Raw genomic sequence first — 13236 nt, forward strand, 5'->3', positions numbered from 1 at the left:
GGGCAGAAGGAGCTTCCCTGCCCCTGCTACTCCACATGGGTGGCCCACTACAGCCAGGACAGGGTGAGCAGAGCCCAAGGACCAGTGCCTGAGCCAGGGCAGACCACCTAAGTGGCCTGGAGACCAGGGCACACACTGACCTCAGCATAAGGTCACACCAGCCAGGACCCCTCCCCAGATGGTCTGCGACAGGCGCTCAGGCCCACGTGCAGTCAGGGGCTCTGAGGAGCTGCCTCCAGCAGTCTTGCCCTGGCTCTGGGGACAGCTTCTCTCCACCCTGCTCCCTCACCTCTCCCCTGGCCATCTGACACGTGGCTCTCGTCCCTGCTCTCAAAGATCTAAATGCAACAGCTTCGCTGGGAACTCTGCTCACCACACTGAAGAGATGGGAGAGTCACAGACCCAGCCCAGAGTTTCACAAGTTATGTGCACCAACAGGGCCCTCTGAGAGGCTAAGGTGTCCCTAAGGACTGAAGGCTCTGCTCACTCCTGCAGTGACCTCCGGTCTGCAAGTCTGAGCGGCCCTGGGATGCTCCTTCCTCCACTGGGCTCCATCCAGGTCACACAAAAGGTGTTGACAAGGAGCAGCGTGGGGTCAGGGAGAGGAGCCAGCAGCGGGCAGGAGCGGCCGGCGGAAGCGGCACCCGGCCCTGACCCAGCGCTCACTCCTTCCCACCCAAGAAACCCGGGACTGCACCACAAGACAGCCTGAGGGGGGATGCCATGCACCAGCACCCTCGACTCCAACGTCGTGTCGGGGTCCAGGGCACCTGGATGGAGGGGCAGGCCCGGGCCAGACGCAGACTCACCACTGGAGTTGATTCGGAAGACGTTGGCCGACGTCTCCTGGAACAGCTCCTGGAGGTCACGCGGATCGACCTGGGTGGCTGGGAGAAGACAGGGAGGAGGAGAGAACACAGGCTGAGGGTGAAGCCTGCAGGCCCAGCTCTGCTAACCGCTCCGGGCAGTCCCCAGGGGCAGGGACCTGAGAGGCGGCAAAGTGGCCCTGAATCCCTCTCAGGGGTTCTTTGCGGCTTGGCCACCTTGGGGTCAGGGCTGGACACCCATGCCTGCCTTCAAAGTACCCACGAGCTGGAAGAAAGGAGAGGAAGGCAGGGGGTGGTCCCTCAGAAAGGCTGCACCCTGAGCTCCCGTACACCGCAGCAGCTGGCGTGTGTGCCCGGCAGCTACGAGCACCTGCTCGTGGAGGCTCAGAGCAGCATCACTAAGAGTCAAAGCACAGCCCCGCTGACGAAGCAACAGACACGAGGTCCAGCTCTGCACCGCCAGCTCAGCATCGGAGACAGAAACACTGGTTTCCACACAATGCAGGTGAGCCCTGAGCACAGCACACACGGAGATGAAAGCCAGTGGGAAAAGGCCACATGCTGCATGGTTCCACACATCTACCACGTCAGAACCAACCAATGCTCGGACAGAGCCGGGGCAGGGGCAGTGAGAGGGAGGAATGGGCATGACTGCTAATGGGTACGAGGGTCCTTTTGGGGGTGATGAAAACGTTTTAGAATTAGAAAGTGGTGACTATAGAATGCTGCATATTCTAACAGACACTGAACTGTACGCTTTAAGATGGTTAAGATGGTGAATTCTGAGTGACTGGGTTTTATCTCCGTTTTTAAAAACCTACAGAACATCGTGAGGACAGCAAGTCTTCATGAGGACATGGTGGATGGAACGCTCGCCCGCCGCACGGTGAGGATAAACGGCACGGCCACCACGGGAAAGGTCTGCACGCTGCAAACACTCGCATGAGGACATGGTGGATGGAACGCTCGCCCGCCATGCAGTGAGGATAAACGGCACGGCCACCACGGGAAAGGTCTGCACGCTGCAAACACTCACATGAGGCCATGGTGGATGGAACGCTCCCCCGCTGCACGGTGAGGATAAACGGCACGGCCACCACAGGAAGGGTCTGCACGCGGCAATCACTCACCCTCTGCCCGCCCCCCGGGCAGCATCTTGGGCATTTACACAGAGGGGCAGAGCGTACGTCGAAGCACATCAAAACACTCGTGGCCTGCCCACCCTCCAGCCAGCAGCCCCGGGGTTCACAGAGGAGCAGAGCACACATCCAGAGAAGCTCCTGAAGAGCGCTCCCAGCTCCTGGCAGCTTGACTGCTACCAGCCCCCACCCGAAGAGAGGGCTGGTGCCCAGGAGACACCAGGGAAGGGACGGCCACATGCGCCTGTGTGCAAGGAAACTCCAGGCATGCAACACGGTGAATCTCAGAAACACTGCTCAGACGACAGCACAAACGGGGCGCAGGTCCAGAATGACCAAGGCAATCCCCGGGGCCTCTGGGCTAGGCTGGGGAACTGGGGCAGGGCCGGACGGACCCTCCTGGGTGAGGGCCTGCCCTGGGCCTGGACAGAGCTGTGGGTTACACATTTCTGTCACAAACTGTCACAATGCCCAGGATGGCACATTTAGGAGCTGTGCGGTTCACTGTACATAAATGAAAGAGAAGTGAATGGCAAGTAAACAGCGTTCAGAAGGAAACGCACTGAGGGCCAAGTTCACTCTGAAATGCACGCAGGTGGAGGCACTAAAGGCGTGACTAAACCAGGTAGAGACTCCAGGCTGGCATCCAGGTGGCAGCTATGGGGGTGTCTGTGCAGTTCTTTCAACTTTCTCTGCAAGTTTACAATTTTCCACATTAAAATTTAGCAATAAAAGAGCATGGTTTGAGGTCTACAAACAGGTGTGAGGGCTAGAAGACACTAGGGGTGCTACGGGGACCCTCCCAACACCAACCCTGTGTGGACTGGCCTCAGGTGGCGCGGCCTGAAGGTACATAGCACCCCTGGCTGGACATCTGGGTTTCCACCAGGACAAGGCCCAAGTCCGGCTCTGCTCGGGGTCACTGAGCTGCCTGGCCAGGGCAGGGCTGATCCTAGCACTCTATCTGGGAGTGTGCAGGTCTGTCCACGGATGCTATGTGCACCTCTGGCTCCCGGGCAAGTCCTGGCCCCCTGCATACTTTCCGTCCGGCTACCTCCACCCTGCTCCAGCCCCAGGCCTCTGGGTCCAGCAGCCGCACTCAGGGCAAGGACTGGAGAAAGGAGGAACTGCCAGGCGGCCTCCAGGAGGGCGAGGCCTGAGGAACGGCCCCCCCATCACCCAGCACCCACTACCCCTCGATGTCACCATGGCCCAGCCTAGCAAGGTCAAGTCAGGACCTCAGTTGCATTCGTGGAACAACGAGAGTGATGATGAGTTAAATCAAGTTTAGCCTAAAGGTGCCTCCTTACATATTTTCAGTGTGGCCTACAGGTTGATTTGTACATCTTGAATGATAACAACAGGCAGTGTAAACGGACCGTGCCCTACACTTGTGCCAGTCACTGAATTTTGGCCAAACGTAGCCAACGGTTCAAACCATGTTCAAATAAGGCAAACACCAAGCTGTAACCGGTCTGTTTCCATGCCTCACTTCCGTTTTCTGTATGTCACTTCCTTTTTCTGTCCAAAATCTTTTACCCCATGGCTGTGCTGGAGTCTCTGAGCATACTCTGGCTTGGGAGGCTGCTCAATTCATAAATTGTTCATTGCTCAACTAAACTCCTTTAAATTTAGTTCAGCTCAAGTTTTTCTTTTACCATGGAACAAGCTCTGGCAAGAGGAGCACGAGAACCCATCCTAGGGCCCAGGATCACCCTCCCCATTCACAGATGGGCAGGTGACCTGCTCAAGGTCACAGGCCAGTAAGGGGCACACACAGGGAGGGGGGCAGCAGGGGGGAGGGGACACAAAACAAACAAAAAGATTTTCCAGAAATAATGACCAAAAGTACTCAAATTTTATGAAACTATAAACTCGGAGATTCAAGAATTTCACCAATCCACAAGCCGAACAAATATATATTTTTAAAATCCAAGGTATATTATAGGCAAACTGCAGAAAACCAGTGATAAAGAAACCTGAAAAGTGGCCCAGAGAAAAAACTGCACATTTCATGAGGAAGACAAAACATAAGAAAAGATTTGACCCTTTCGTCAGAAACTGTGGAAGCCGAAAGACAATGGAAGGATGTCTTCAAAGTGCTGGGAGGAAAACTTGCAACTAGAATTCTACCCCCACTGGAAATAGATTTCTAACACAGGGGCAGATTTTGACAAGCCAAAGTGAAAAGAATCAGTTCCAATAGATGTGAAGTACAGGAAACGTTAGAAGTAGCTAGTTAGGGTGAAAGTAGCAGCAAGAAATCTGGATCTCCATGAAGAATTAAAGAATCCCAGAATGGTAAATAGAAAAAAGATATGTTCATTTATTTAAAACACTATTGATTGTGAAAGCAAAATCCACACCTACGTGCCAGGGTCATCATGTGTCGGAAACGACACGTGGTCCCGAACGTACCAAAGCCACGCGAACGAGGCGGGGCCATCATGTGTCAGAAACGACACGCGGTCCCGAACGTACCAAAGCCACGCGAACGAGGCGGGGTCATCATGCATCGGAAACGACACGTGGTCCCGAACGTACCGAAGCCACGCGAACGAGGCGGGGTCATGCGTCGGAAACGACACGTGGTCCCAAACGTACCGAAGCCACACGAATGAGGTGGGGCCATCATGTGTCGGAAACAACACACGGTCCCAAACATACCGAAGCCACGCAAACGAGGCGGGGTCGTCATGCGTCGGAAACGACACGCGGTCCCAAACATACCGAAGCCACGCGAACGAGGCGGGGCCATCATGTGTCGGAAACGACACGCGGTCCCGAACGTACCGAAGCCACGCGAATGAGGTGGGGCCATCATGTGTCAGAAATGACACACGGTCCCGAATGTACCGAAGCCACGCAAACGAGGTGGGGTTGTGTCGGAAACGACACGTGGTCCCGAATGTACCGAAGCCACGCGAACGAGGTGGGGTTGTGTCGGAAACGACACGTGGTCCCGAATGTACCGAAGCCACGCGAACGAGGTGGGGTTGTGTCGGAAACGACACGTGGTCCCGAATGTACCGAAGCCACGCGAACGAGGTGGGGTTGTGTCGGAAACGACACGTGGTCCCGAATGTACCGAAGCCACACGAACGAGGTGGGGTTGTGTCGGAAACGACACATGGTCCCAAATGTACCGAAGCCATGTGAACGAGGCGGGGTCATCATGTGTCGGAAACGACACACGGTCCCGAATGTACTGAAGCCACGCGAACGAGGCGGGGTCACGTGTCAGAAACGACACGTGCTCCCGAATGTACTGAAGCCACGCGAACGAGGCGGGGTCATGTGTCAGAAACGACACACAGTCCCGAATGTACCGAAGCCACGCAAATGAGGCGGGGTCATGTGTCGGAAACGACACGTGGTCTCAAATGTACCAAAGCCATGTGAACGAGGCGGGGTCATCATGTGTCGGAAATGACACGCGGTCCCGAATGTACTGAAGCCACGTGAACGAGGCGGGGTCACGTGTCAGAAATGACACGCGCTCCCGAATGTACTGAAGCCACGCGAACGAGGCGGGGTCATGTGTCGGAAACGACACGCAGTCCCGAATGTACCGAAGCCACGCGAATGAGGCGGGGTCATGTGTCGGAAATGACACGTGCTCCCGAATGTACTGAAGCCACGCGAACAAGGCGGGGTCATCATGTGTTGGAAATGACACGCGGTCCCGAATGTACTGAAGCCACGCGAACGAGGCGGGGTCATGTGTCAGAAACGACACGCAGTCCTGAATGTACCGAAGCCACATCAACAAGGTGGGCGCAGGACACAGCAGTGCATTCCCATACGGCCGATCCACCACACAGGAGGACACGATACAGTGCTATCTGAAGGCGGGCTGCGGAAAGTTAAAGATTTATGTTGTAAACTCTAAAGCACCCACTAAAAAAAGAAACAAACAGGAATCGCTCATAAGCCCACAGTGGAGATAACATGGAATGCTAAATAGCACTCAATTCTACTCCAAAAAAAAAGGAAGGCAGAGAAAGAAAAGAAAAAGGGGGGAATAAAAGGAAATGTGGAAAGCAAACATCAAGACAGTAGAGTTAAAGCCAAACATGAAGGCCTTGCACTAATGACGCATGAGTCGAACAAGGCTCATCCACTCCAATAGCCATCAACACCTTGCAGCAATTTAAATGTAGATTTTAATTAATTAAAATTAAATAAAATGGTAAACTCAGTTACTTCCTGCACTAGCCACATTTCAAGCACCCAGGAGCCCCATGTGGCAAATGGCTGTCACACGAAAGAATGTAGATTACAGGGCCTTTTCATCATTGCCGAAAATCCTACTGGACAGAGGCACTGCTTTAACCATTCCGACCAGAAGGCAGAGATTCTCCGATGAGAGTAAAAGCAAGATTCTGACCAGGCCTGGTGGCTCATGCCTGTAATCCCAACACTTTCGAGGCTAAGATAGGAGGATCACTTGAGCCTAGAAGTTCAAGATCAGCCCGGACCACACAGTGGGATCTCTTTCTACAAAAAGAATAAAAATTGGCCAGCTGTGGTGGTGCACATCCACGGTCTCAGCTACTTGAAATGCTGAGGTGGGAGGACTGCTTGAACCTGGGAGATCGAGGCTGCAGTGAGCCTTGATCACGCCACTACATTTTAGCATGGAAACAGGGCAAGAGACCCTGTCAAAAAAAAAAAAAAAAGGCAAGATCTTGCTATACAGTGCATACAAGAAGCCTACTTCATATATAAAATCAGATGAAATTATAAGTAAAAATTAGAAAAATACATCATGTAAACAGTAATCACAAGAAAGCTGGAATGGCTACACTAATATCAGAGTAAAATTCAGAACCACAAATATAATAGAAATAAAAGGACACTTTAAAAACAAACGGTCAACTGACTAAGATAAAACAATTCTAAGTATGTATGCACCTAGTATCACAGCTTGAAAATACATGAAGCAAAAACTGATAGAACTGGAAAGAAACACAGAAATCCACAATCACAGGCAGCGCGGTCGGCAGAGCAAGCAGACAGACGAGCACAGAGGCCACAGGAACTCCAACACCACCACCAACCAGCCTAACCCACACAACAGAGGAATACACATTCCTGCCAAACGCACGTGGAACATTCACTAAGACAGACTCTATTTTAGGCCATAAAGCAAGTCTTGACATAGTTATAATTGCTGAAATCATATAAAATACATTCTCTGAAGAGAGCAGAACTAGAAATCAGTAACAAAGGTATCTGTGAATGAACATCATCATCTGAAATTAAACAACACACTTCTAAATCATCATGTGTAACAGAAGAAGTCAAAGAGAAGTTGGAAAATAACTGAATGAAATAAAAACACAAGGTATTAAAATGTGTATCTGTAAAGCAATGCACAGAGGGAAGTGTATAGCAATAGATACTTAGAAAAAAAGAGAAAGATCTCAAGTCAACAATCCAACAAGAGCATTAACTCAAAGTAAGCAGGAGAAAGAAATAATAAAGGTGAGCAGAAACCAATTCAATCAACATCAAATCAATAGAGAAACCTAAAGATAAAAAAATCTGGATCTTTCAAATGATTAATAAAATCAATCGATTTACATGTGAATAATACTGAGATGATAAAATTATTCAGACTAATCAAGAACAAAAGATTGAATATAAATCAGCAACATTAGAAATGAAGGAGGAGATATCACCATAGATCCTACAGACATCGAAAGGATATTAAGGGTATATTATGAGTAGCCTACTGCTAATTAATTTCTCAACTTAGAGGATGAGTTCCTTGAAAAATACAAAACAATCAAAGCTCACTTGAGAAGAAACAGACAGCGTGGATAGAACTGCAGCATTAAAGGAAGTGAATTTGTAGCTGAAAATCTTCCCACAACAAAAACTCCAAGCTCAGACAGGGTCACTGGCGAATTCTATCCCATATTCGCAGGAAGAGTAAGACCAACTCTACACAAATTCTTTCAGAAGACAGTAGAGGAGGAACTCTTCCCAGCTCACTGCAGGATGTATTTTACAGTGATAGTAATCAAGACAGTGTGGTATTAGCATGAGCAGAGACATACAGATCCACTGCTGTGGTATTAGCATGAGCAGAGACATACAGATCCACTGCTGTGGTATTGGCATGAGCAGAGACATACATATCCACTGCTGTGGTATTAGCATGAGCAGAGACATATAGATCCAGCTCTCCCCTGCTGCTCGGGGGAATTAAAACAGCACAGCCACCTTGGAAAACACATGGGTATATGTTTAAAAGTCACACCAGCCCTACGGTCAGCAATTCAACTTGTACGTAATAATCCCCCCACAACACAATGCAAACATTTGTCCATACAAAGATCCTACAGAAATGCTCACAGCCCCTTTCACTTTACAGTCAAAAGCCGGAGAACACAAAAGCATCCACCGATAGTGGAAACACAGGTTGTGGTATGTCCAAAGGCATGCCTGCCGCCCAGCAATAAAGAGGGGTGCACCACCCATTCCCGCAGCACACACTGGGCTGAGGAAGGCGGAAGAGTACATGCTACCTGGCTTCGCAACTGTGAGACAGAGATACCTGATCTTTGAGGGCAAAGCAAGCCATGGGGAGTGGGGTCGGGTAGGGGCTGGGGCTGGACTAGGGCTGGGCTGGGCTGAGCCGGGGCTGGGGGCTGAGGCTGGAGGTGGGGGTGGAGGTGGGGGTGGGGATGGGCTGAGGCTGGGGCTGGGGCTGGGGCTGGGGCTGGAGCTGGGGCTGAGGCTGGGAATGGGGGCTGGGGCTGGGGCTGGAGCTGGCTCTGGGGTTGGGGCTGGGGTTGGAGCTGGGCCTGGGGCTGCAGCTAGGGCTAGGGCTGGGGCTGGTCTGGAGCTGGGGCTGGGCTGGAGCTGGGGCTGGTTGACCAGAAAGGGGCAGAGGGAACCCTCTGAGGTCACAGGAATGTTCTTTACCTCCCTGGGGTGGGAGTCAGGTGGGTGTGTTTTGTCCAAACGTGCAGTGAACTGTGCCTTTAAATGGACATGTAGCATTGTGTGTGAATTAAACTTCGAAGAAGTCATGTCCAGGTTCCAAATGGGGGTAAGACAGAAGCGCACAGCCAGAGCACCCTTCCTCCGCCTCCACCTCCGCCCAGCACCTCCCAGTCCGACCTCCTCAGCCTGGCCAGGTAACCTAGCTTTGACCATCACCCTCCTGGCCAGAGGTCAGGCATGGCACTCAGGGCCTGCCAGACGAGCTTCCGCCCTCTGCACTGCACACCCAGGCCAGGGAGCTTTCCTCGGCACGCAGGCCGGGCTGCCCACTGTGAGCTCTGCATTTCTAGGCCAGGACTCAGCACAACCGTGCTTTCTGGAGACGCCTGTTGAGTCACAGCGTAACCTCAAGACTGAGGGAGCCGCAGGGAGTGCTGTCCTGTCACCAGGCAGGCTGCGGGGCCTCCCCCAAGCACTGCCTCTACTACTGCTGGGGGTCCACGGTCACGAGGCAGGGGCTGCCTCCTCCCACACCACCACTGCGCTCCTGTGACACCGTGCCCCGCCAACCACAGCACAGGCATCCTGCCGCTTCCAGCCCCCACTGGGCCAGCTCGTCACTACAGGCAGGACGTCACCTCCCGGTCTCAGGAAGTGCCCATTCCGACATATCCCAAGGCTGCTGCTGGAGCACAGGTTTGTTGGCTCCGGGAACCCTCAGAGGGACGGCCACCCAGCTGAAGACCCTGGCTTCACAGGCCGTTAGTAACAATCCCGTGACTCTGGCCGGGGACCTAAGGGAGGTCCAGAGAGGGCCCCCCTCATTCCTGTCCCCAAGACCCCAACAGTCCTGCCCCCAACACCCATTCCCAGGAGAAGGAGGAAAAATTCATTTCCCAGATTCCATCTTCACACCATCTGAGCAACTTCAATAACACTCCATAAAACACGACAAAATGTCAGCAGCGCTTATCAGGACCTCTCTGCCGTCCCCGTCCCCACCCTCCAGCTCTGCTGTGAACAGGGATAACGGGACACCCTAAGACCGCCAAAAGAAGGCAGGCATGCTCCCCTCCAGGGCTGCATCCCCCACATCTCACTGCAGGCCCCACTTACCTGCCCGCTGCAGACGAAGGCCTCTGACGAACACTCGGCCGTGATGGGGGATTACGAGGGTCTGGGGCCCCAGTTGCTCTTCACTGAACCAGGTCCCAAGGCAATGCACCCCAGCAAGAGGGGGTCCCCAGGGCAGGAGCTTGAGGAGGGCACCGACACAGCCATTCCACAGTCAGCAGTGAGACCCTCTGGACACCCAATGCCCACCCCGAGCCTGCCTGGCTGCCTGGATCACCGGGCAAGCTGACGGGCTGCCAGGCTCTGCTGCCACCAGGCATGGCGCTGGCCAGGCAGTCGCCCAGTTGCCGGAGGGGGATGAGCTGAAGGATGAGGACCTGGCTCAGGTTCAGGCAGGAAAAAGCCCAATCAAGACAGTGTAGCCTGACTTGGCTTGAGATGAGCTGGGTGCCCCACATGCAACGCTAACCCCGTCCCACGGCTGCAGACAGGGCATGGTGTGTGCCCGAGTCCACATGCAGTGACCCCAGAGAAGAGAAGAACAGCCCAGGGCCGGCCCTCCGTCTGCCCTCTAGGAGCCACCATACACTGACCCTGCGGTGAGATGCCTTGACCCTGCTACCCTGCATGTGAGCTGCTGCCAGATTCTGCTAGCGTGACCTGGGCAGGGCACAAGTGGCCAGCCCACCTCTACCCTGGCAGCACCCTTCTTGCCCACTCATTTGGTGATGGACAGACGTCAGGAGAGAAGTAGTGGGACAGCAGTCTGAAGCCCTGGGAGGCCATCCCTGCTCTGGGCCTCTGCACATGCATGACGGTGCTTCAAAACCCACAGAACACCGCTGGGGGTCCTCAAGGAGAAATGGAGTACCCCAAAACCTTAGTGTGTGACTGACGAGGCTGACAATCACTTCCCCAGCTGGTCCTGAGCCAGCCCATGCTGAGGGAGAGAATCAGATGTGGCTCAAAGCGAAGTCACCATTGACTAGGCCTGGCAGCTATGTGATGTGTGACGGCTCTAGTTACACTGGCCCAGGCGACCACGGAGATGGGTCTCTGCAGGCCAGGGAGAATCACAGGCCCGTGGACCCATACCATGGATGAGGCAGGGGAAGCCGGGGTGGGGAAGCAGCGGGTGTGTGCCAGGGCGCCACAGCCAGGAGGGGCAGCTCACAGTGGCCAGAGCAAATGCTGTTTGGCTCCCACAGGGTGCTGAGAAACCGGAGTCAAGCACTGGTAAGGTTCACCCCAGGGAGACAGGGTCACCTCTGAGGGCCTCGTGGAGGGGACATGTCTGAACCCCAGTTGCCAATGCCGGCAAAGCTGACAGCCAGGCTTTGTGCCAGCAGCCATGAGGCAGCCGGGGAAGCACAGGGCAGCTCCTGCCCACCTGGACAACCACTCCCGAGGGAGGTCTGTGGGAAAGGCAGGTGGCAGATGGGCACATCAAAGGCAAGGCTCGCTCCCTACACCTGCTGAGTCTGGGTCCTCACCAGCCGAGAGCAGCGGCCCTGCCCCGCAGCGCCGTCCTCCTCTGTGACCAGCCCTCCTCTGGACAGCTGTGCCGAGGGTGCCTCTAACACATACGGCAACAGTCCTGCACCACGCAGGCAACTCCGCAGAGGACTGAGAGGGCTAGAGGCGCTTCCCAACAGGGGCTGATGATGCAGCCGGAGAGCTGGGGAGTCAACCAGCTCATTCTGGGGCAGGGTGGGGGCCAGACTGGCCGGTACAGGGCTGGGTTTGTGGCCAGGGTCGGGGCTTCATGCTCCTGGAAGGCAGATGGCATCAGGAAGGAGGCTGATGGCGCAGTGGTGGTGCTCAGGCCTTGGAAGATGGAGGCAGGCGAGCACCAGTCCAGAAGGAACACAGGGCCACATAAGAGAAGTGAGGTTTGCCGGGACCTCCTATGCACCAGCCCTGGCCGAGGCATGTCCCGTATTTCCTCGTGATGGCGGGAGCCCTACTTTGTCGAGGAGGAAGCGGAGGCTCCAAGTGTTACAGAGCAGACAGAGGCACATGGGGCATGGCTCTACTCACAGGAAACGTCCAGAACAGGCAAAGCCACAGGCAGACCGCAGCCTAGAGCTGCCAGGGCCGGGGGAGCTGAGGGTAGGGTGACTGCCTAGGGCTGGGGCTCCCTTTTGGGAGACGGAAATGCTCTGAAATTGAGACGGTGGCGGTGGCTGCGCGGCACTGGGAATGAACTAGCATCACCAAGTTGAAGACTTTAAAAGGGTGAAATGACAAACTTTGATATATGACTACTATGTCAATAAAGAAAGAAAATAATAAGGCTCTGGCACTCACCAAAGACCCCAGAGCTGGGAAAGACAGGGCCGGGCGGGTTTGTTCGAGCTCAGTCCCAAGGGAGCCGTCCCGTCTTGACCTCAGCCTTCCCACGACTGTCAGGATCTGCAAGGACCTCTCTAGCCCTTTGCCTCAGACCGCAGTGCTGCATGACCCAGCCCACACGCAGGCAGGGCCTGCAGGCTGCCGGACTTCACAACCCACAGACGACGCCACGTGCCTAGACACCTCCCCCGGCCCAGAGGAGAAGCCACAACCCGGCATGGGGCTGGTGTCAGAGAAGGGGCAGTGTGTGCTGGCTTCTGCTGGCTTTTTTTCTTAATACACTTTAGGGACCCTGTTTCAAAGTCAAAGACGAGGTATGCTATTAGAGAAATGCCCCTCAGAGCCCACCTGGGTCAGAGAAGAGGTCTCACAAAACACTTTCACACTCCCCTAGACCCCTCCCTCCCTCCTCCAACGCCTCCCATCGTCCACACGCGGCTCCACCCTCTCAGGTGCAGAGCCCGACACGGGAGAGGGAGTTCAAGTGGCACAGTGGGGTCTGACCGAGGACAAGAACACTGAGAGTGCCCTCAAGTGCCCCCTCCCCAGCCTCCTGCACCCGCCCCCCGAGGCCGGGCCGGGCAGTCTTCTGCAGGGTAACAATCCAGGCCCACATCTCCTGCCAAGGCAAGGGCAAAGGGACTCCTGTTCACAGGAAATAAAGGCTCGTCCTTGATGAGCGTGGAGAGGAGTAAAGCACAGGCAGTGGTGGAGAGGCCACTTGGGGCTGCAGGCACGTCCCAGGAGGGCCCTGGCAGGCTAGCAGGCATGCCAACATGGGGCCCTGGGGGCCTGACTCACTCTCCAACCCGAAGCAGAGCGTGTGCCTGCGGCACATCCGGGACACACAGCAGGGGCCAGAGGCCTTGGACATAGGCTGG

The 13236-nt window shown here is 54.7% G+C and overlaps 1 protein-coding gene across 50 annotated transcripts in view; it reads right to left on the minus strand.

The window, feature by feature from the left end:
- Positions 1 to 13236, minus strand: part of TSNARE1 (t-SNARE domain containing 1) — a 209225-nt gene that overhangs the window by 131999 nt on the left and 63990 nt on the right. For all 50 annotated transcript variants that reach the window (XR_013397487.1, XR_013397486.1, XR_013397485.1 and 47 more), the window contains one exon: positions 810 to 887. Coding sequence is in view for 38 of the 50 variants with exons in the window: in XM_077944200.1 (XP_077800326.1) it covers positions 810 to 887 (78 nt within the window). In the remaining 12 variants the exon portion in view is untranslated. The remainder of the gene's footprint in view (positions 1 to 809; positions 888 to 13236) is intronic.

Source organism: Macaca mulatta, chromosome 8 (assembly GCF_049350105.2).
Source record: "Macaca mulatta isolate MMU2019108-1 chromosome 8, T2T-MMU8v2.0, whole genome shotgun sequence".
Classification (NCBI taxonomy): domain Eukaryota; kingdom Metazoa; phylum Chordata; class Mammalia; order Primates; family Cercopithecidae; genus Macaca; species Macaca mulatta.